Genomic DNA, 21,647 nt, shown 5'->3' on the forward strand with positions numbered 1-21,647 from the left:
AGGCAAGTCTCGGCCCACGCCTCTGATAAATCCCCTTGCCTCTGTAAGAGTACAGCTCACACCCTTCTCCACCCTCAACAGCGGCCCTCTCTTTCACTAGCACGGGATCTGGCCTCATGTCGCCAGGCTGTTACCCCCGGTCCGAGCAGGGCCACAACCCCTTGCGTCACCGCAGACACACAATGGGCTGCAGGGTGTGGTCTGCGTTTCGGGGTGTCTTTCTAGACGGCGTGTTTTTACTTGCACGGTTGCGCCAGGTGAGCCGAGGAGCCAACTCGGCAATGTGCTGAAGCTCACGTTTTGGTGTTTTGAAATTTAAAAAATATACATATAGTCTGAGGGTGTTCAGAGGAACAAAATTGGACAATACAGAGACATACTTCTCTAATTTACTCAACAGTGAAAAGAAAGTTAGAAAATAATTTCCATGTCCGGAAATCTCTTTCGCTGTCACCTTGAGGCCTCTTGGGGGGGATGAGAGTGTGCTGCAGGAGGCCTCTCGCAGGCCAGAGTGATTTTTCCCTGCACACAATGAGAGCCTTCCCCCACACGCGTTTCGTGACTGCAAGAGCCTGGCGAGGGTCGCGCTGTGCAGGGAGCCAGCACTCAACATTGTGGAGAAGAAGGTAAGCAGGTGTGTTTTCCATATGAGCTCACGTTTAGAATTTAGCCTTTAACCACAGCAGTGGTTTCCGAAGTAAACTGGCATGGACGTTAAGTGCCAAGGGGCGCGTCACATCGTCCTTCTTGACAGCCCTTGGCAGCCGCATTTCCCAACACGGGCGTGGTGCCATTAGTCACCGCCTTGCACGCCCCGCCAGGGACCAAAGTCGGCTGTGAAATCAAATCCGCTTTAGGTACGCAGCCCAGTAAACGAGTCCTTCCTGATTTCGAACAGCAGACACCCAGTGGGAAACATTTAGCTGGCAAGAGCTGCTCTCAAGGCAGCCGTACCTGAGCTGCTCTACAAAGGACAGGTCGAAGCCATATCCAAGTACGCATATTGACACCATCGCAATAATAATCTTAGGGCAAAATTGAACAAAAGCAAAGAGCTAAGACCAGGCTCATCTGTTCAATGCTTTTGATTGCACCTTGCATGGATATCGTAGACTGTACTTTGAACAATGTATACGGTATATACAGTGTGTTTCAGAAGGGGAAGGAGTAAAGGTGAATCCTATGTTGGGTAATGCAAAGATAAAAAGATAAACATAACATCTTGGCTATGGAGCCGTTTTCAGAGTCAAAGCACAGCTGAAGAAAGCTCCATGGTTGCAACTTTTTACTTTTCCTCATGGAATTGCTCTCTACTTGTACTATATACAGTACATACAGTACTGTAAATCATTTTCTATCATTACTTTTGATTGTATTGTGCTGTACTTTATTTATGTGTGTTTTATTTTTATGGTTGCCTTGTCACTTCTTTTTCCCAACATGTACAATGACATTACAAAGCAGTATTGTGTGTTTATTTCCTACAATGTTGTTCACTTTTTCTTAATAGATTTATTAACCTAAAATCAAGAGTCAGTATTTCTTGCGTGCATCTTAGAAAATGTGTATGACTACTTCACCACAACCACTTGTAGCTGTACAGGTTTAACTGGAATCAACAGGAAACAATTGGCACTCTTTTGACATCACACTCGGAGAAAGATATATGTCTCCTGTGTCTTTTATCACTTCCTCACAAGAGTAAACAAGGCCTTACTGCAATGAGAATTTGGAAAGGCTGTTTTTTCAGGGAATAGCATACCAGTGAAATTGCTTTAGTGCCACCTGTTGTTAATAAGCAGAAAAAAAACTAAAAACAGCACTTTTTTCTCCTATTTATAAATTAAAAACAAAAATGTTTGTTGCTTCAGTCTGAGCACAAATTACTATCAGTATTTGTGTAGGAGATAGTAGTTAATTTTTTTGTCCTTATTGTGAATATGCTGGAAACGTATTTATTGTATACTTCAGTAATTAAGGATTAAAAAAACATGCCTGTACTAATTCGAAGTTCTGCTCATATTACAATGGTTTCTCCTGATGGATTTGAAAGACTACAGTTCAAGAGAGAATGGGTGTTTACTGACAACCATTTACTAACCTTGTGTTCTTCTTGTGGGAATAAAGATTGACAATTTTAATAGGAATCCTATAATTAGAGATTCCTAAAAATGATGGGAAAACTGCAGGTCATGGCTTGAAGTACACTAGAATCAACACTAACAACATAACTGAGAGAATGTTTAAAGAGACCTGCCAATGAGATTGCTCAACAATTCCTAATTAAGATCACCTAACTAACTTATTTATGAGAATTCCAATTCTGTACTACAGCTAAATATTATGTTGTGGAAATTTCTTGAGTGCCTGTTTTGTTTTTCTCCTGTTACTTTTTTACTTTTTAAAACATATTTCAGCAGGTACCAGAGTGATTGTCTAGCAAGAGAAATAATAGCGAGTATAGAATAATTGGACAAATAGGAAAATACCTATTTCTAGTAATTAACATTTTTCTTTCTTCCTTCCTCCCCAAAATGTAACATTTCTAACATGTCACTTTGCAGCCTGATTTATTCACACAACCTCTCCAACAGACAAATTTATGTTAAGAAAATAATTTTAAAATTACAGTATTAACCTATTTCTGGGATGTATTTTTCCATCAAAGATGTTACATTGGTAGATTTCTAAAAAAGGAATCACGGAAAGAAATACTTATATACTTTAGCTGGAAACAATCCTCTGTGATATCAAGGTTTTACAAGTAAATATCACAATAAATGAAACAGACCATGTGGGTTTTGAATTCTACAGTACATTACCTTGTTTAACGTTTACTTACTCTGGGCTTATTTCATCATCGGTATGAATTACTTGTCATTGCACTCGAGAGTGGCATCCATTGGAAATTATATACTGTGAGAAGAGAACATTTTGTTACATGCAGAGAACAGGAGTACGTCCGGCATTCCAAGAGCATGCAGTACTTGTTTTGAAACGCGTTCATGTTTTCACATCTAACTACAGAAGATGCGACACTCATACCAGCAACATTCAGTAATCCATATAATATAATCCATCCATGCATTCAGAAATGGTTTATTTGAGGCTTATGCTTATGTTACCTATCATACAAGCATACCATAATATCTGCGTAAGGTTCTCTCTTTAATATGTCTCCCTTCTGTAAATAATTGCATTCTCGAATGCCATGTTCAATTTAGAAGAAACGTACAAATGCACATAGTGTCCCACCTTTTCACGACGAAGTTGTTTGTATAATTAGAGCTCGATCTTGAGCACTGGCATGTTTCAATAATGCAAAAACCCAAAGTTTAGTATTACTTAAAATGAATGGGCAAATATCACACCAAACTGATAGGCAGCGTTAGTAGAGACTTGGTCAAATAGACTCGCAGTTGTAATTGCTGCCAAACGTTGAGTTTCTAGGTCTGTTTCAGTTTGTTATCTTTTGTTTTTGCTTACAGTAACTGTAAGTTATCTTGACCCTGAAATTCTTCAATTGGAGCATTCGGGTTTTGAACAAAATATTTTTAAATGTGGATGCAATGTTTTGTATTTTCATAAAATGGGGGCCTGTTGTAAGGGCCAGAATACTTTTGCATAGCAGCGTGTCGTATCTGCACTCCAGAATGAATGTCTGAGGCCGTGCATTCCTATACCGACAGATAACACTGGCCTGCTGCGTCATGAGATGGGGGGAGGGTTATTTTAACATTTAATATCTTTAAAAATAGACGTAACTATCAAGTGCAAGTGAATAGGGGGTGGTACAGCATAGAGGGTAAGCTTCTGGACTCATAGCCGACGGGCCATTCAGAGTCGTGTACTCTCTCGTCCACTGGAGAGCTCATCGTGGTTTCTTCAGTAATGAGGATGGGTGAGCCTTTTACCAGATAAAAACACGCACGGAATAAGAACATTAAACATTCTGGTATTACAAGTAGGAAAACTCTTGCATTACATTACTGTAGCTTAAATTTAATATAATCTAACATCAGAATAACTGCAGTTAAATTAAGTGACATTGCTTGCTCTTGTTTTTGCAAACTCCCCCAGAACCAGGAGACTGGAATCTTGCTGTAACCCTAAGAGCAATCACTGTTCTATACTTGTATTATCTTTCTCATTACCAGTTATTTACAGAATCAGATTCAGTTCCCAAATAATAGAAGTTTCCATTTCCAATGTTTGTTATACCACCCTCACACAGTGTCTACCACAAACCGAGTTCAAGTATAATGTCTGAAAGAACCATGTCAACTTGTTTTCATTTTTTCTTCACTGTATTTTCCTTAATCGTTTAAATTCCAGAGCTTAACTTACAGTATTAGGTTACGTCTTAGTGCAACTATTTCTTGATTATTCCGGGTGTTGCTTATTGTCTGTTACTTCAGGTATTATAGAGAGGTCACAGAGGACATATCTGCTATTGAGGTTTACTGAACAATATTGCTGAAGAGCTCATTCCTGTGGATTTTAAGAGAAAGCTGCAGTTTGCTAACATGAGAGAGCTACAGTAAGTGTCTCACCACTCCTCTTTTTCTAAAAACAGTAAAAATGTTTGAACATATATTTGTCCTTCCAGCATGAGAGGTAATGGCAAGAGTCTGTAATTTCAAGTCTGCAAATGTATCACTCCAGATATGATTCTGGAATTATTTTCTTCTGGATTATTACTTGTGTTATTATATTAATGACAGAAGGGGCTAGTGACCTTGCGCTATATTATGTGGAGCTGTTTTTTTTTTTTGTCCTAGACGGAAGGATCCTCTTGGGATCTCTGCTCACAAAGCGCCCTTTGATTGCAAAGCTCCTCACCTTTACCTTATGTCTGCCCCAAAAAACCACAGTGCTCTGAGACTCAGTCACCTGCAAAGAGCCTGCAGCCTTTCCCACCATCATGCAACCCACAGATAGGGAGGTCAGATCCCCTTTTTAGGCCATAAAGGCCCCTGGAGGAATGGGGGGCAAGGGCCACCATTTTTCTCAACCATTCAACACTAGAAGTGTGTAACGGGAGCCGGTCCTGACTCCAGTGAAGTCCGTAGTTTAGAACCCTATGCAGCTGGTATAATCCGGAAGTGACTGGAGAAGGGCTACAGGGAAAACACGGTCAGGAACGGAAGGGATAGTGAACAGGAGCCGGTGCCGACACTGATCAGGTGCAAGGGGGGAGCAGGCAAACAAGTCCAAAAACAGTTCAAGTGGGAAAATCCGGAGCACAGTCCAAAATCCCAAACCAGGTGATCCATTCAAGACAAGACGATTAAAAAACAGGGGCATGGGACTAGGAAATTAAAAACGGAGTGACGAGGCCAGGCGCTCCGAGCCCCGGACTCAGCTGGGTCAGGACGCCAATCGGAAGCCTTTGCCTTCAAGCTGCAGACGCAGGGCGACTTGATGATCGGTGGGCTTCCGGGCATCCGTCTTCCAATGCAGAGCCCCGAGCTTCCGGAGCACCAGGTTTAAAGAATACCGGTGAATCCAGGGAGAGGTGTATGTGATATTGAAACTAAAACACAAGAGCTGGAGCGCCCTCTAGAAGAGGGATGATGATCATGATGTGGTCAGCATCACTCTCTGGCCAGCCTCTTACCTCCAGAAGGATTGACCCCCAGTACTCATTTGGAAAGCAGGCTGAGTGGACCTGGGAGACATCTGGAAGGAATTAGACCAAGCTCCGTTGCTTGCCCCTACCTGGGATTGAACCCAGGGCCTTCCACTCAGGAGCCAGATGCCCTTTGCCGTCTCAGCTACCATGGCTCCTGCAACTCACAGCCCAGAGCAAATCAATACAACATCAGCACAGTGCCCTTGCAAACATTGCAGGACGTGAACAGGTCTACAAGCTCTGTCTACGCCCAGCAGAGGGTCACTGTGTCCTCTTGTGCAAATAACCTGCCCATGTCTCTGTTCTCAAAGCATGACAAGTCATGAGTCATTGTCACAACTACAGCATGATTCTCATTCTTCTTATGTCTAGTACTGTTCTCAGTATTAGACATTACCTCAGTATTACACCTGTTGTTTTATGTCTAATACTGAGGTCATGTAAAATTGATAACTCTGCAGAAAAACTCACAAAGCATTACAAACCGGTACAAAACTGTCTGAAGTTCTTTGTGTGGAATAGCCAATCTAAATGATCAACACAATTTGGGGCCCATGCTGAACTTTTAAAATACATAAGGACATTACTATACGTTCTAATGTTTCTTCTGTGAAACTCATTTTTAAGGAGTTTTGGGACTTGTAACTTACAATTTTGTCCATTGAAGTCCAGAACAGTAGGGAGCTATAAAGTTTGAGTGTAGGGAGCAATTAATTTTGAGTTTGTGTTTTTCCTTTCGAAGTTTGTTTCTATTCATCCATTTTCAAGAAAGCTGCATGTTCTTGGTGAGCGTAAAAACATGGAGGATATCCCAGAAGCACAGGGTGCAGAGGCTAAGGTCAGAGTTTGGGTAAGGGTTATCATTCTGGATGAGACACTGGGGCATTGCATGCATGTGGAGAAAGATCTTTTACAATAGCTCATTATTCCTGACCAGCATGTCTTTCGCAGGTGGAAGGAAGGTGGGACACCTGCAGAAAACCCAGACAAACATGGGGAGAACACGCACACTCCACACAGGAGGCACCCCAGGCTGGAATCACAGCACTGACTGCCAGGCCACTGTGCGGCATGTTTTTGTATTGTCGTTTTGCATAGCAGGCACGATCTTGCACTGCATTTATAGGGAGTAATACTCTGGAATTTCAGGATTGATGGATCTTGAGAATTTATCATTCAGCAGGACTATTGGATTAGGTAGAAGCACACATACGGTATGCATTCACAGCTAAAATCTGTCAACCAATGAATGTGAAAACTGGTAAACACACTTGAACAGGGTGGTCATGAGGGAGCTGACTTTGTCCCTGGTCCTTGCTGTTTGCAGCTGTATTTCTTCTTATTGGCAGACGTTGCAGTAATGTTTCTTCTGAAGAAAAGGAATTTTTTGGGGGGGAATTTCAGGTAAAAGATGTTTTGAATCTCGATGCCAATAATTTAAGACACAACAATGGCACAAACTGAAGCTGAGAGAGTAAAGCTTGAAGATTGGGCTGAACCTTATCTCGATGAATGTGTCTGGGGTAGTTCAGGGATGCACTTGGAATATAAATATATATCTTGTGGGTTCATCTCATTTGAGTCTGGTTAGGAGAATTCAGTTGAAATAAAGCTTCTGTTTGACAGCTGAATGTATGTCTCATGACTGTTTTTTAGAACAGTCTAAACAAATGTAGTGCATTTTAAAAATATATGCAAACAATATACAGTACATTATCAATATAAGTGTCCTATGTCAGTTTTAATGTTTTCCGTGATTCCTCAAACAAACTGAAAGGTACGTTTTGGTTTAAGTAAATTGCATTAAATGGCATGACCTCTTTAAATTACCACGGCTATATTTTCCCTTTTTAAAAAAGCCAACACAGAGAAAGCCTTGAAACAATGTGACTCACTCTGCTCCGCTCGTTTGGGTTTAAAGCGAATCGAAAAGGTGGAACAGGGCGTGGCGGCGCAGTCCTGTTCTTTCTGGTCTGTCTGTAGTTCCGCAGACACACCCAGGGCTGCCCCTGAGCAGGTTTCACTCGCATTCCTCTCTGCCTTCTGCTCCGCCCGTCAGGAGCACAAAGTCTTTAAGCGCCACAGATAACATCGCCATGGCAACCCCCACAACCGAAATGTACACCAAGGGTTCCTGAAAGAAGATAACGTAAAAAAGGCTCTAGACTGTGCGAATTACTCAATGACAGATGAGGAACATAACATTTTTTTACATGCAGTGGGGAAAAAAACAATAAGAATGATACAACCTACAAAATGTATCTGTTAATACAGAGATTTGTGGACGTTTGGAGTGGTTTAGTTTTAAAGCTTCCAGCAGTAGAATATAGAATATATGAAGCATTGAAACTGTAGGGCACCAAAACAAACTATGTTCTCTTATTTTTAACATGCTGGGAGCTTGTTTTAGTTTGTATAAAATGCAAATTTGCAGATAATACAAATAAGGGCCAAAATGGTGGGGAAGCACACAGTTCTCGTTTTGTCAAATTATTTATTAACACCGCACTTCTCTCTGGGCTTTTAGCAAAGCAGTCTGTTCTTTCAGCAAAGGGTGCAACATGGTGAACTCCCTCTGTTCCAAACAGGGTAAAAATACGGATTAGTGTGAAAGGCCCGAGGCTGTGCAGACAGGAGGAAAATTAGATATCAAAATCTCACTGAGGGCTTAATAGTTATGCTCTGCAGGAGAGAAGTAGTCATTACTTCTATTTGGGTTTTTTGAAGTCTTATCAAACACTGTACCTCCTGGTTTTTTGGGAGGATAGTATGGTAGGAGCAATTTAAGCAGACACTGAGGAGGATCACAAATTTGGAAATACAGAGAAATGCAATTAAATACTGGAAATTGAAGTCAAGTTATAATCTTAAATTCTTCAAAAATGTTTTGTGACTAAAGTACCGAGAACCAATTTGTTAGTGTTCTAAAGCTACTCTTCCTATGAGTCTGCTTCTCTCTGGTTTAATTTTAACTAATGCAGAAAGACAGTGAAACATGTACCAGTCCTTTGGTGGGTTAATGTTTTACTGTCCAGGCTTGGTTCATATTCCACCTTTACTACAATGTGTGCTGTGATCTCTCATTTCACTGTTCAAAGCAGTAGGCATGAATAATAACCTCTCATGATAGTCCTTATCATGATGTAATTGTGAGAATTAATCTATATTACAACTTTGTGTGTTTTATTGCTAGAGTATATTGCTTTAATTAATGAGAGTGCTAACACAGGACAGTCTGAAACAATTTGCGGCATTGTCACTTTTAGCTGCTTTGCCAGGTTTATCTATTGTATGATGCATTATTCATCTCAGTGATAATAATACGCTTTGATTAGGAGGAGGCACCTCACCCTTTTACTAAGCAGTGATTTAGCCAGTCTCATTTCATTCTCATCAAACAGGATGCGAAATGATGCCAGAGAACGCAGTCCCATTAATGCAGCAGATGTACAGTAGATGGGTTTGACTCCACTGGAAGCAGGCCAAAGCACACACCTAAGATTTAGCTCTATGACTCACCTGTATTTGTTTATAAGCTTTCTGGATTTTAGTTTGCATGTGCGTGCAGCAATACACAGTATTGTTTTCAGCGTAGTTGTTCTTCCCACAAAAGTGCTAACATCATGCAACCTGATCAATCAGGTCTTCGAAGCTCAGCAAGCCCATAGCACTTCCGTAATGGACTAGAGGTGGGGCTGGTGGACCAACAGGTACTGTACTGTAGGTCTTCCCTCTCTTTCATGACCACCTCTCCACTGCCCCAGTGTGGTCACTGGGGACACTGTCCTGTAGGATGTTCTGTCCTCTGGAGGGGACTTTAACCAAGATCCTGACTACACCACCATTAAGATCCTATGGTGCTTTGTGAAGGGGTGGTATGGCGACAAGGAGGTTAGCATTGCTGGCTTACAGCACAGGGGCCCTGCGCTCAATCCTGGATCTGGGTGCTATCCATCTGGAGTTTGTATGTTCTCCGCGTGTTCACATAGGTTTCCTGCAGGTGCTCTGGCTGCCTCCCACAGTCCAAACATTTTATTCCCCTATCAAAATAAACTTAATTTCACAAAAAAAACATTTCGCAATAAGTACACACTCTAACAAATTATCAGAGGTACCTTGAATTAGAACTTTCTCAATCAGGTGTTTGTCCATTATTCATCAGAACAAGTGGATTTGGGGGCCAGATTTGCACAATTAAAGAGTCCCTCCAAGCCCTACCGCTTGCTGTTGTCCATGTCTCTTTCCCCTGTCCTGGCTCTGAAACTGCGGTTGTCCAGTCCTGCGCTGGAGCTCAGGGAACAGGTTTCTGCTGTACAGGGCCACAAAGTCCCTTCCAGCACTCCTCCGCTGTGTCCCTTATTTCAACAGGTTAAGCAATTTCTCATTGCTCTACCCGATCTCCTGGATGGTTTGTCTGTTGGCACATGATGATAACTGCACCTTACCCAGGTGGTGCAGCACTTCAATTATGGATATAGTATATCTCCATATGCTTTAGGAGCCCTGTGGGTCAAAAAACTCAATGAAAGCACTATTAGTAGTAAATATGGATGTGATGCTGCAGCGGGTAACATTAGTTAATCATCACAGCTTTCATGGCACTTTTCCAGTAGGTGTCCTACTGTTGACTTGTGCTGTCTGACTTTCATAAAGCTGAAACGGTTTCTCATGTCTCTACCTCATCTGCTCTGCAGTGGGGTTACTAGTGCACAAGGCCATGTCACCCAGGATGAGATCCCTGCTAGGAGCACTTACTGTCAATGCACTATCGATAGATTAACCAGGTGGAGATTGAATTCCAGATGGATCTGGAAGTGCAAAGAAAAAGCATTTAAACTGGAAATACTTGTGCTTTATTATCTTATGGGATTATAAAATATTTAGGAGCATACTGTATTTGTTACTTTAGTAACAAATCCAACAACTAGTTTTGTTTTCTTGTTTGAAATCTGTTAATAAAATGCATCCGCCTTTTTATAAAGTAAGTCAAAATAAAATGACAGGAAGCAAAAGTTCATTCTAAACTATTTGATCTCAGTGTTTTTTCTCAAACATTTGACACATTTGTCATAGTCGTAAATGTGTCACATTTCAAAATTCTGCGCCTACAGTTTGATCACTGTTATGCTGATACAATCAGTCCTGGCATATATCCAAAGAGAAAATATGTTAGGAATATTTTAAGTGTATGGTACAGGCTTCCCAGCCATATCGCTAAAACTGTTTCTTTCACAAAATAGATGAAAGAGAGCCTTTGATCAATTAGCTACTAGCACCCCAAGAAATAAAATGGACTGAATTACCTTCTCTCATGTGTATCCTCTCCTACTGTATGTTCTCTCACCTGTGTCTGAAATAACATGAAATTTTCATGCCATATTATCAGTAGTTAATATGACCAGGCTTGAATCTGGCTATCACAACTTATGCAATAATTCGAAATCATCATCATCCAGGTGGAGGGGAGTCCCCATTCCCTGTGAAGCGCTTTGAGTGGAGTGTCCACAGAAGAGCTATATACTGTAAGTGTAAGAATTTATTCTTATTCTAATGTTCTTTTCTTATTTTGAAAAATTAGACATCAATAATAATAATTGCTTACACTTACAGTATATAGCCCTTTTCTGGACACTCCACTCAAAGCTCTGTACAGGTAATGGGGACTCCCTCCACCACCACCAATGTGCAGCATCCACCTGGATGATGCGACGGCAGCCATAGTGCGCCAGAACGCTCACCTCACATCAGATATCAGTGGGGAGGAGAGCAGAGTAATGTAGCCAATCCATAGAGGTGGATTATTAGGAGGCCATGATTGGTAAGGGCCAATGGGAAATTTGGCCAGGAACCCGGGGTTAAACCCCTACTCTTTTAGAGAAACGCCCTGGGATTTTTAATGACCACAGAGTGACTCTCTGTGGTCATTAAAGGACCTCGGACCTCGGTTTTTACGTCTCATCCAAAGGACAGCGGCTGTTTTATAGTATAGTGTCCCCGTCACTATACTGGGGCATTAGGACCCACTTGAACTGCAGGGTGATTGCCCCCTGCTGGGCCCACTAACACCTCTTCCAGCAGCAACCTAAGTTTTTCCCAGGAGGTCTCCCATCCAGGTACAGACCAGGCTCACACCTGCTGAGCTTCAGTGGGTAGCCAGGGGTGAGTTGCAGGGTGATATGGCCACATTAGCATAGACTCAGGCAAAAATTTTGCACTACCTTTCTATATAATATAAAAGTCAAAACCATTTAAAATAGGATTTAAATAAGCATATGAAAAAACATAGAAATTTATATAATGTATAAATTATAGCAACAAATCATAGAGCAACAACAAAAATTGCAGTGAAATCTAATACTGTATGAATAAAATTGTATTAAAGATTCTAACTTTGCTTGTACACCTCCAAAGCACTAAATTACTACCGTACATAGAGTCTATTATACAATAGTATCTAATTGATTTTAATATTTTATTTCATATTGGAAAATGTTACAAGGTTCTGGCCACTCTTATTTTACTGCTCATTTACTTTGCATCTTATTTCTTACACTTCAAGAAAGTTGTTTTTGGTTTCACTTTCGTATTTGGTACTTTAATATGAAATGAGATTTCAAAAGTCTGCTGCTCCCTACATTAATGTGAGCTTTTGAAATAAGGAAAATTGGACAACGCTGTTTTTGGATTCATTTAATTTTCTACATCCCTTTTGCCAGCCCAGTTTGGGTCTGGCAGCCACTTTGGAGATTTAATGGCGTAAAATCTGACGCTTTCAGATAAGAACCAGATTAATTTAATGACTGTTACATAAATATACAATAAATAAATGTACAATAAAGATCTTCAAGGGAAATCAGAATTAACCACATGGCATGCAAGAACAGTGACAGTGTCTGGGTGATGTGGGTGTGAATGAAAGTGTTTGCGATCAACGTGAGTAACAGTCACGTTTCTTTGCAGGTGAGGTGAAATGTAAGGAGATTAAATTAAAGGCATAGCATTAGATTTCTCATGGTTCCTACAAAGAGAAGGCAAATTCCCACGGTGTCGAAAAGTTGCTCCTTTACAAGGGCGGCCCCAACAAGACAGATTAAATGCAGGGTTTTGAATGTTGTTAACCTGTCATTCCAGGTGAACTATGGAAAACATTAGCCTTGTGATTCTCTCTCTTTCGAGCTGGGTATTTCTCTAAGGTAAGTAAGCAGTACTTTCGATGCATAATACTTTTTCCAAGATCACATTTGTAAGTAAAATGAACATAAGCCTAATAATAACACAACTCATAGCAAAATTCCTACAAAGATCTTCATCATTTTATGTTAGAATAGCAGTGTAACAGAAACATAAACTGAAACACTTCAGAAGAGCCATTTCCTCTTTAAATTGAGAGTTGTGCTTCCTCCAAAGTTAGAAAAATCCTACAGACCCTTAGCTGAGCAGGGCTGTTTTAACACGTCTCTTAACAGGCTCTTGCCAAATTTTTGTCTGCAGGCATTTCATAACATCCACGCTGCTTGCTGATGAGTGCAAATACATTTCATTTGTTTCCACAGATTAATTTCCCAGACTAGTCCTAGGATTAATTGTCACCTTCCTATACTGACATCATCCAGTCCAGGCCCTTGGCACTGTTTACGAAAATGAAGAAAACAGCTGTGGTTCAATTCTTTGTTTGCTTGTGATTTCTCACTCGACCTGCTATTTTGTTGCTTGTATCTAAGCACTTACCTTCCACATCTCACTCTTGAAGACATTTGACATTTGTTTATAAATGACTAGTACTAATTATATTTAAGTGGGAACAGAAAAATGAATGTTAGTGAGCTTTTGTTGCTTTGTTAGGCTATAAATTACTAAAAAACACATTTACAATGTTAGCATAAAACAAGCTAACTAGTTAAAAAAGTCTTGTTATTTACATAGCAAGCCCCTATACAGTGCATTGTGGTTTTAATGATTTCTGACTAGTCAGAAAGGTAGAATGAAGCTACATCAGAGTTTAGTGAAAATAGTCATATAAGAGGGCGTTGCTGTAAAAAGTGTTGTTCTGATTTAGACAAATTGATGGGGGAAAAGGGGGTTATATCGTTTATAAACAGCTGTCAGAGCATCTGTAAAAGCTAATGAACAACAGCTACCATTTGAAACTACAAGCGAGCCTTGCATCCTTATTTAGTCGTCCTTTTGAGTGCTGACAAAATCCACTACATTGCCTCAAATTCTTGTGCTGCGCCAAAGCTTTCTATGTTCATGTGCAAACTCTCTGTAAGTTTGTATTGTACACAATCGCATCTATAAAATATATTTTCACCAGTTACCTATTGTTCTGTCATTTCCTATTGATAGCAGAATGGGATTAATTTAGTATTGCATTTTAGATGGATTATTATTGTACCAATGACTCACACAAAAAGCTTTCACACTCAAGACACTTGACAAAGGTTCTCACTCCTATCTGCCTGTGAACTGATTGCATGAACTCATCACGCTTTGTCAACCTCCTCCTCCACTACCCTAAACAGCTTTAAATTGTCGAAATTCCTGAAGCCAGGACACAGAGGTCACTGCTTGTGTATGGTACGGTTAGATAAACACTAGACCTCTAAACCTCGAAACAGAAAAAGGTCTTCATGATGAAAAACTCGCAAGACTGCTTATGAAGCACTTTTTTTCCCACTGCAAAATAGCCAAGTTTTTCCTCCTTCAAAAGAGACAACACGCATATAGATCCAACAGTTCAAGATTGTTTTCAAAAGAACACAGCATTTTCCATTTTAATTATAGTGGTGACGGGATGGGTTTTATCTGCATTCCCAAGAGAAAATGCACTGTTCAGCTTAAGCTGATGAATAATAAAAACAGCAGTTGTGGTTTCTTACTCATGTCTGTTTCTGCTGATTATATTCCCGATGTCTCGCGTTATCTCCTAAAATCTTCAGATGAGTGGGAATAGCTAAAACCATAGCTTGATAATTCCGAATCATCACGTTGGGGATCAAGCATTAACGAGAGAAGCTACAGTAGTTTTCTAGTTTCTAGCAACAATTATCAGAGTCGTCAAAACAGACGGCTGTAGAATTAGCAACTTCTAGCCCGATCTCATCATATCTCAGAATCTAAACAGGGATGGGCTTTGTCAATATTGGGATGGGGCATCCATCCATCATTTGCCAATGGCTTTATCCAATGCGGGGTCACAGGGGGGCCAAGCACCAGGCGCAAGGCGGAGTGCCCCCCAGATTGAACACCAGTGCATCACAGACACAGACACACATACTCCCACCATAGCTGGCTGCTGTACGTGCTGCTGCTGGACCATTAGGTGTCAGTCTTCCGTCTGGTCCAGAATTTCCAAATCTAATACCCCAGTATGGACAAGCCAAGGTCTTTCCAGTTTAGTTTGTGGATTCCAGCCCCCTCTTCGTAAGAACAGGGGTGTTAACCGTCATGTCCGATTCCACTCTGTGGGTTCCCAATCCAGTAACTTAAAGCACCTCTTCATTCAACTGCTGAAGTAGTTTCTCACCTGTCCAGCTTTGTCTGCCATGTGTCCTCCCACAGTGCTGCTCCTCAGCTGTGAGTGAGGTGGGTTTCCTCCTCTACCGTATGTAAAGAGCTTTGTCATCCTTTGGCAACATAACATTTCCATGTGCCTAACGCTATTCACTCGCATGAGAACATCTTACAGGAGAACATCTTACTTTCAAACACACCAGCTATTATTTAAGTGAATTGACAAAAAAAACGTTAATTTGGTGTGAAGATTATGGGAAGAACTGAAGATTCTTGCTGTAATTGAACTAGGGAAGGGAACATATGCATGAATTGAAGATATAGATGGACCTACACTAATGTTAAAAGAGAATGTAATGCAGCACTTGTTTGGCTGGAATTTTACTGTTAACCTTTGTTGTCCACCTACCCTGGCCTGATTGTAATCAGGCACACTGTCACAAAAAAGATACTTATGTGTTTAAGAAGGATGCAGTTTTCTTTTTTTCATTTTGCTGTCAGACCCACCCTCTATCAAATGTAAGATGAGCCTGTTCGAGACAGCAAAGCATACGTTTCAAAGTCGGAAATGTTTTGTTTGTTGTATATTCTCAGCCATAGTATCATCCCAAGGACACTGAACTCTCAGTGCGCTTGTGGGTCTTTTATGTACATCAGAACAACAATCCTGTTATAAACTGTTACTGCCTAGATCCGCGCTTACAGTGAGTAACACTTCTTCCAAGAAAGATGAAATAACATGATTGTGTTTCTGTTCATTTTCACGAGATACAGAACTGCAAATAAACCTCCACGATTTAGTTTATGGAGCATTGCCCATAACCAACAGATAAAAAGTAATGGCAAAGGAACAGAAAAACAAAAGTAAAGAGAATTCATACTTTCAAGAGTAGTTACTTCTGAAATATCTAGAGCGTTATACCGCTTTTCTGTACTTCCTTTGTAATTCATGTAAATATTCAGGAACCCAAAGACTGGTAATTTTTCAGAAATTGGATATTTGAATTTCACCATCAGCAACATCAAAAGTCTTTTTCACAATCTATGCATATAATCGCTCTGTCACTGAGCTTGTTTCATCTCGGAGACAAACACCTTCTGCCGAAGTGTCACTTTCTCTTACATACAGTATTAAAAACGTTTTGCTTTTATTTCAGTTGTATTCTTCGTGTTGTAATATTAAACAGATTTAAATTCAATTACTTTTAGGTTGCCTTAGAAACGCCTTCTGCTGCTGAAATCTGTGCTGGGCCTCCACAGTTTCCTGTCCTTCCATACTAGAGACAGCCTGCCGAAGATGCTCATTTTTAAACCATTCACATGGTCTGACTGGACAGTCAGAGGGTCATTACTAGGAATGATGTCTTCTCTGTGGTATGTACTTTCACCTCATTGCTACAAACCTTGTCTTCTGCTTTGAAAAGACACTATGCTGTGAATAGCCTCACCTGTATTCACTTTTAGGGGATGAATTTTCTTCCATAAAATACCTACACCAAAGTTCAATATCTTTCCGATGAAACCTCAGCAAAAAAAAGGAAAATATAATTAAATTCTTATCCTGTGGACAGCTCCTTATTTGCGCCATGCTTCCTGCAGTATAATAACTACAGTAACTCTAGACATCCAAAGATTAAAATAACACTAGAAATCAATTTGCTGAAACTGCACAGGTTTATATAATGCTTTTCTGTTCCTTTCCATATTACTCACACTGCTGGTGTGGAATGTGTGAATAAATAGTACCTTTTACCCAACAATTCACAGCAGATCGATGTTACATTTGATGTACTTTTGAGGAAAGGGTTCTTGTCAAGCTTTGTCTCACAGACATGACTACAAAGGTTAATCAGATATATGGTCTTATTCTTCAATTTTTTATGCTTTGTTACATTTCTAAATTCTCTTTTTCTTTCATATCATGTTTTTATGTTCTGATGTCTGAAGTGGTCTTATAAAGCAGTTATGGGCAGCGCCCCTATTAGCACAAGGAAGAGCAGAATCTGGGCCGAATTTTCCAGGCACCTGCTCTTACAGTGTGACTAAGTGAGATTAAGTTAATCTATAGCGTTTATCTAAAGACAACAATCACCGTTGGCATTATGCCAAAAGCCATTTTAATACAAATCAAGACCAGAATGCCTGTCTTAAACTGAAAGACACGAAGTCATACTGGTAGGTTAATTAACCTGGGAAAGTCAGCACTGGTCTGAGTGTGAGTGCAAGTGTGTGTCTGTGTCAGTGTGTGACGCTCCACTCAAATCACTTTACAGGTAATGGGGACTCCCTTCCACCACCACCAGTGTGCAGCCCCACCTGGATGATGCGACAGCAGCCATAGTGCGCCAGTTATCTCACCACACTCCAGCTCTCAGGGAGGAGGAGAGCAGAGTGATGAAGCCAGTTCAGAGAGGGGGATTATTAGGAGGCCATGATCGGTAAGGGCCAACAGGAAATTTGGCCAGGACACCGGGGTTACACCCCTACTCTTTTCGAGAAACGCCCTGGGATTTTTAATGACCACAGAGAGTCAGGACCTCAGTTTTACGTCTCATCCGAAGGACGGTGCCTGTTTACAGTATAGTGTCCCCATCACTTTACTGGGGCATTAGGACCCACATGGACTGCAGGGTGAGCGCCCCCTGCTGACCCCACTAACACCTCTTCCAGCAGAAACCTCAGCTTTCCCAGGTGGTCTCCTATTCAGGTACTGACCAGGCTCACACCTGCTGAGCTTCAGTGGGTTGCTAGTTGTGAGTTGCAGGGTGATATGGCTGCCGGCAACACATATAAATGTATTTAATCCACACTCTCTTCTGGTGCTCCCTTACTCTCAGCTAGTGATGGTTATGGGATCAGGATATTCCACTGCATACATAGTAAGTCATTAGACAACCAGTCAAAGAATGATGAGAAAAAAGAACAATAATCTCAAAAAAGTTATAGGTAGTCCTTTGTCTGAAAATTAGAGACAGTAAGTTCCTTTAATGTGCAAAGGTGAAAAGAGAAAATAAATGTAGAATCAGAGAACAAAAAGGTTTTATGTCATTTAGTGCCAGGAGTCATAACAAGTGACAAAGATCTGACACACCTCAGTTATTATGTGTGGTATGTACTGTATCTCAGATTTTTTAAAGCTGTTTATACTCATGTCAACATGCCAGATGTCACAGATGTACCAGTGATTGTTTTTTATTTCCAGCACAACAGTCCCATTGTTCTCATTAAAACTCAACCTGCAACTCAAAAATGCATGAAGAGGAAGATTATATAAATTTGAAGAGAATAAAATAACAGGTGAGCTGGAGCCCAGCTCAGCAAGTAATGGGCGCTAGGCAGGGTACACCGTGGATGGGACATCAGTCCACTTTAGGGCACAGACAGAAACAAATACACACACAGTCACAAAATGGCCAATTCTCCCATAAACCAGTTAACCTACCACTATGTCTGCGGACTGTGGCGAGCAACCCACACAAACTAGGGGAGAACATGCAAACTCCCCACAGACAGCACCTCAGGAATTGAACCCAGGGTCCCAGCTCTGCGAGGCACCATGCCACCCTTTGACCCTAATTACAGTCAAGAATAATATCTTCTTTTCAAACTGTAACTTGTTTTGGTATTTTTCTTTTTTTTAAACATTGCCTTGAATTCCAGGGGAAAGCCCCTTGAATGCTGTACACAGGTCTGTCATAAAGATCATGATTGACACCAGGATAAAATGAATCAAGCTGCATTAATTGCATAAGAATGAACGATCTCTGTGACACATTAATAGCTTGCTTATTATGTCAAAAGGCGTTGGAGAAATATAAAACAATTACATGTTATGGGTGTGTTTCGCTCCCAGATGGATGAAACTGGATTAAAAGGATACTGGGCTGTGTCTTTTGTCACATTTGGCCAGAACAGGTCATTAAACTGGTTTGTTCATGCATGTCCAAGCAAGCTACTGTACCTTTCCTCCTCTCCTGGCAATTACTCGTGACTGGCTCAGAATTGGAGGACTGCTTCCAAAATAAGAAAGACGTACAGTATCTCCATCAGGCCTGGATCTTATATACTAAAAGAAATCAACTGTGGGAACAGCTTTCATAAATGCCACATCATGACTTTAAAATGTCAAGAGGAGAGGTAAAGAAACGTTCCCGCATGCCAGATGCATGACAGGAAACAGGTATCAGATTTAGGAGGACAAGTGACGTTTACCAGATTACTCAGAGATCAATCAGGAGGTACACCAAGCAGGTTCTGTGGGCTAAAAATGCAGAGACAAAAAAAATGTCAACTTGAAAGGGAACAGCACAAAATACTTTTTCAATAGCAGGGAAGCAGTCTATGAAGAAATAAGACAGAGTTTATCCACAAACATCCATTTTCTCACCACTGCAACCGATACAGAGTCACAGGGAGAGACGGAGCCTATCCTGGCCTGGCAAGGCAGGGAACACCCTGGATGGGGTGCCAGCCTACCGCAGGGCAAACACAGGCACAAACACATAGACACTCACAGCAGGGCCAGTTTTCCCAGAAGCCAATTAACCTGCCAGTATGCCTTCGGACTGTGGGAGGAAACCCAGGCAAACACAGAGAAAGCATACAAACTCCACGCATAAAAGACCATTTCTCAAAATGTTAAGTGGTAGGAATTCAAGGCAATCATTAGATTAAATATTGGACAATTGGATTGGATTGCCTTTGAAATGAGAATTGGATGATACATACTGTAGGTAGGAAAAGGTACAGATAGGTTCTGAATACTCAAATTGGGGCTATGGAATTAGCACCGTAGGGATCTGTTTTAGAGCCATTGTTGTCAAATTATATAAAAAAGGAAACTTAACACACACAGTTAGATTTCAAAACACACGAGGTTTACCACATAAGGTTTCAAAACAAAAGGAGGTTATTTGTCCGATCTAACCTGTTTGGACGTTAGTAGTAAAATAGTTCTTGAGAGAAACCAGGATCGTGTTCAATGACGTGGCTAGGCAGCGTGTTCCATACTCCCACAGCCCTTTGTGTAAAGAAGTGCCCCTTGTTCTCTGACAGCCTTCTAGTTTCCACTTGTGTCCCCTGGTTTGTGTTTCACTGTTGATAATGAAGAAGTTCACTGGGCTGGCTTTGTCAGGGCCTTTTACGATTTTAAATACTGTACTTGGATTGGGTCCTTCTGTGTTCAAGACTTTAAAGGCTTAAACATTCCACTAAGCATCGGGATATGTCTGGTCGCTCTGCTCTAGACTGATTCCAGGGCAGCAATATGTTTATTCTACAATGGGATCAGATTTTGATAGCATTGTAAAGATTGCTATGTCATTGTCCACTTCTGACAAACCATTTCTGAATTTAGATTCTGTGTTTTTACACAGAACAGCCTGACATTATCTTTGCCTTTTTTGTTGCACTACTTACCAAGCCATTAGAAGCTGCAAAGGATATAATAAGTTAGGCCCAATTCGAGTAAAAAAAAACTGCAGTAGATAGAAATGAGACATTCAAGACACAAACTATGAATACTTCAGTGTCTATTTTTTGTAGACAATGTGGGAAAACAGTAAAAAGGCCAGCAGATTGTTAGGATATATAATTAAAAGCTGAAATATTTAATTATTCTTTATTTTATCGCATCATCGCTCCCCGCGTCATCACGAGGATTTTATGCAAGCTGTGTGCGGCATGACCCCGGCATTATGGCCAAACGTGTTTGACTTTGCGTATCTGTGTCCACAGGTGTCCTGTGTTAACATGGACGTCGCGCCTTTTCTGTGTTCTTCTAAGAAAAAAAAATCGACAAGTTCTTCAGGATCGACACTGATAAAAAGAACCGGCAAGCCAAGTGTAAACTACGTGGAAGTCGTTTTAAAACTGTAGACGACAGTCACCTTAAACACACACAAAAAAAACCTCTGGAGTTAGTGTGAGATGACCATATTGTACCGTAACAATGTTGTTGAAGCGAATATGTCATTCCTCATTCCTTCAAAAAACAAACGGCTGTTTGAAAAATAGTGTCAGATCAGTTAGCTGCTAGAATTTAAACGAGCTGGATTGGCAAAATGGTGTCGTTTGTAATTTCACGCTTTTATGTTTAGTGTTATTGTATAGTAACGAAAAGAAATTATCGGTATCTATTGTCTAAAATGTCTTGAAACGTTTTTTGTATTTAATATATAATGATATAATATATTGTTATACATTAAATAAACTAAAATAATATATAAATAAAATGATATGTTTAATTATATGTTTAATATAGAATATTTTGTGTATTTTGTATTTTTTATTATTGTATTTTAAATTTTAATTCTAAAAGATGTATATGAAACGCTACAGCCTCAGTGTTTTATTGTTTTAAGGAGAATACTGTACATAAAATGGTGGTTCAAGTGCTATGAATTCAGACCTCCCCCCCCCCCCCCAAAAAAAAATCAGCACTTTCGCTTAAATGAGTAGCAACGAGAAAAGACACAAAAAAAAGTGTAGTGTATTTTAT

General features: G+C 40.5%; 1 protein-coding gene and 1 long non-coding RNA gene across 2 annotated transcripts in view; one reads left to right on the forward strand and one right to left on the reverse strand.

Annotated features, from left to right (window-relative positions):
• The window catches only part of LOC102688792 (desmoglein-2.1-like), a 50,436-nt gene that overhangs the window by 28,677 nt on the left and 112 nt on the right, over nt 1-21,647 (reverse strand). Inside the window, exon 2 of the mRNA XM_069191393.1 lies at nt 7,531-7,769. Within this exon, the coding sequence (XP_069047494.1) occupies nt 7,531-7,665 (135 nt within the window). The 5' untranslated portion in view covers nt 7,666-7,769. The remainder of the gene's footprint in view (nt 1-7,530; nt 7,770-21,647) is intronic.
• LOC107078167 (uncharacterized) lies at nt 449-21,266 on the forward strand. The gene is made up of 5 exons (XR_001479148.2): nt 449-626; nt 12,767-12,828; nt 16,358-16,522; nt 17,422-17,586; nt 20,885-21,266. It is a non-coding gene; the product is annotated as an uncharacterized lncRNA (long non-coding RNA).

Source organism: Lepisosteus oculatus, chromosome 6 (assembly GCF_040954835.1).
Source record: "Lepisosteus oculatus isolate fLepOcu1 chromosome 6, fLepOcu1.hap2, whole genome shotgun sequence".
NCBI lineage: Eukaryota > Metazoa > Chordata > Actinopteri > Semionotiformes > Lepisosteidae > Lepisosteus > Lepisosteus oculatus.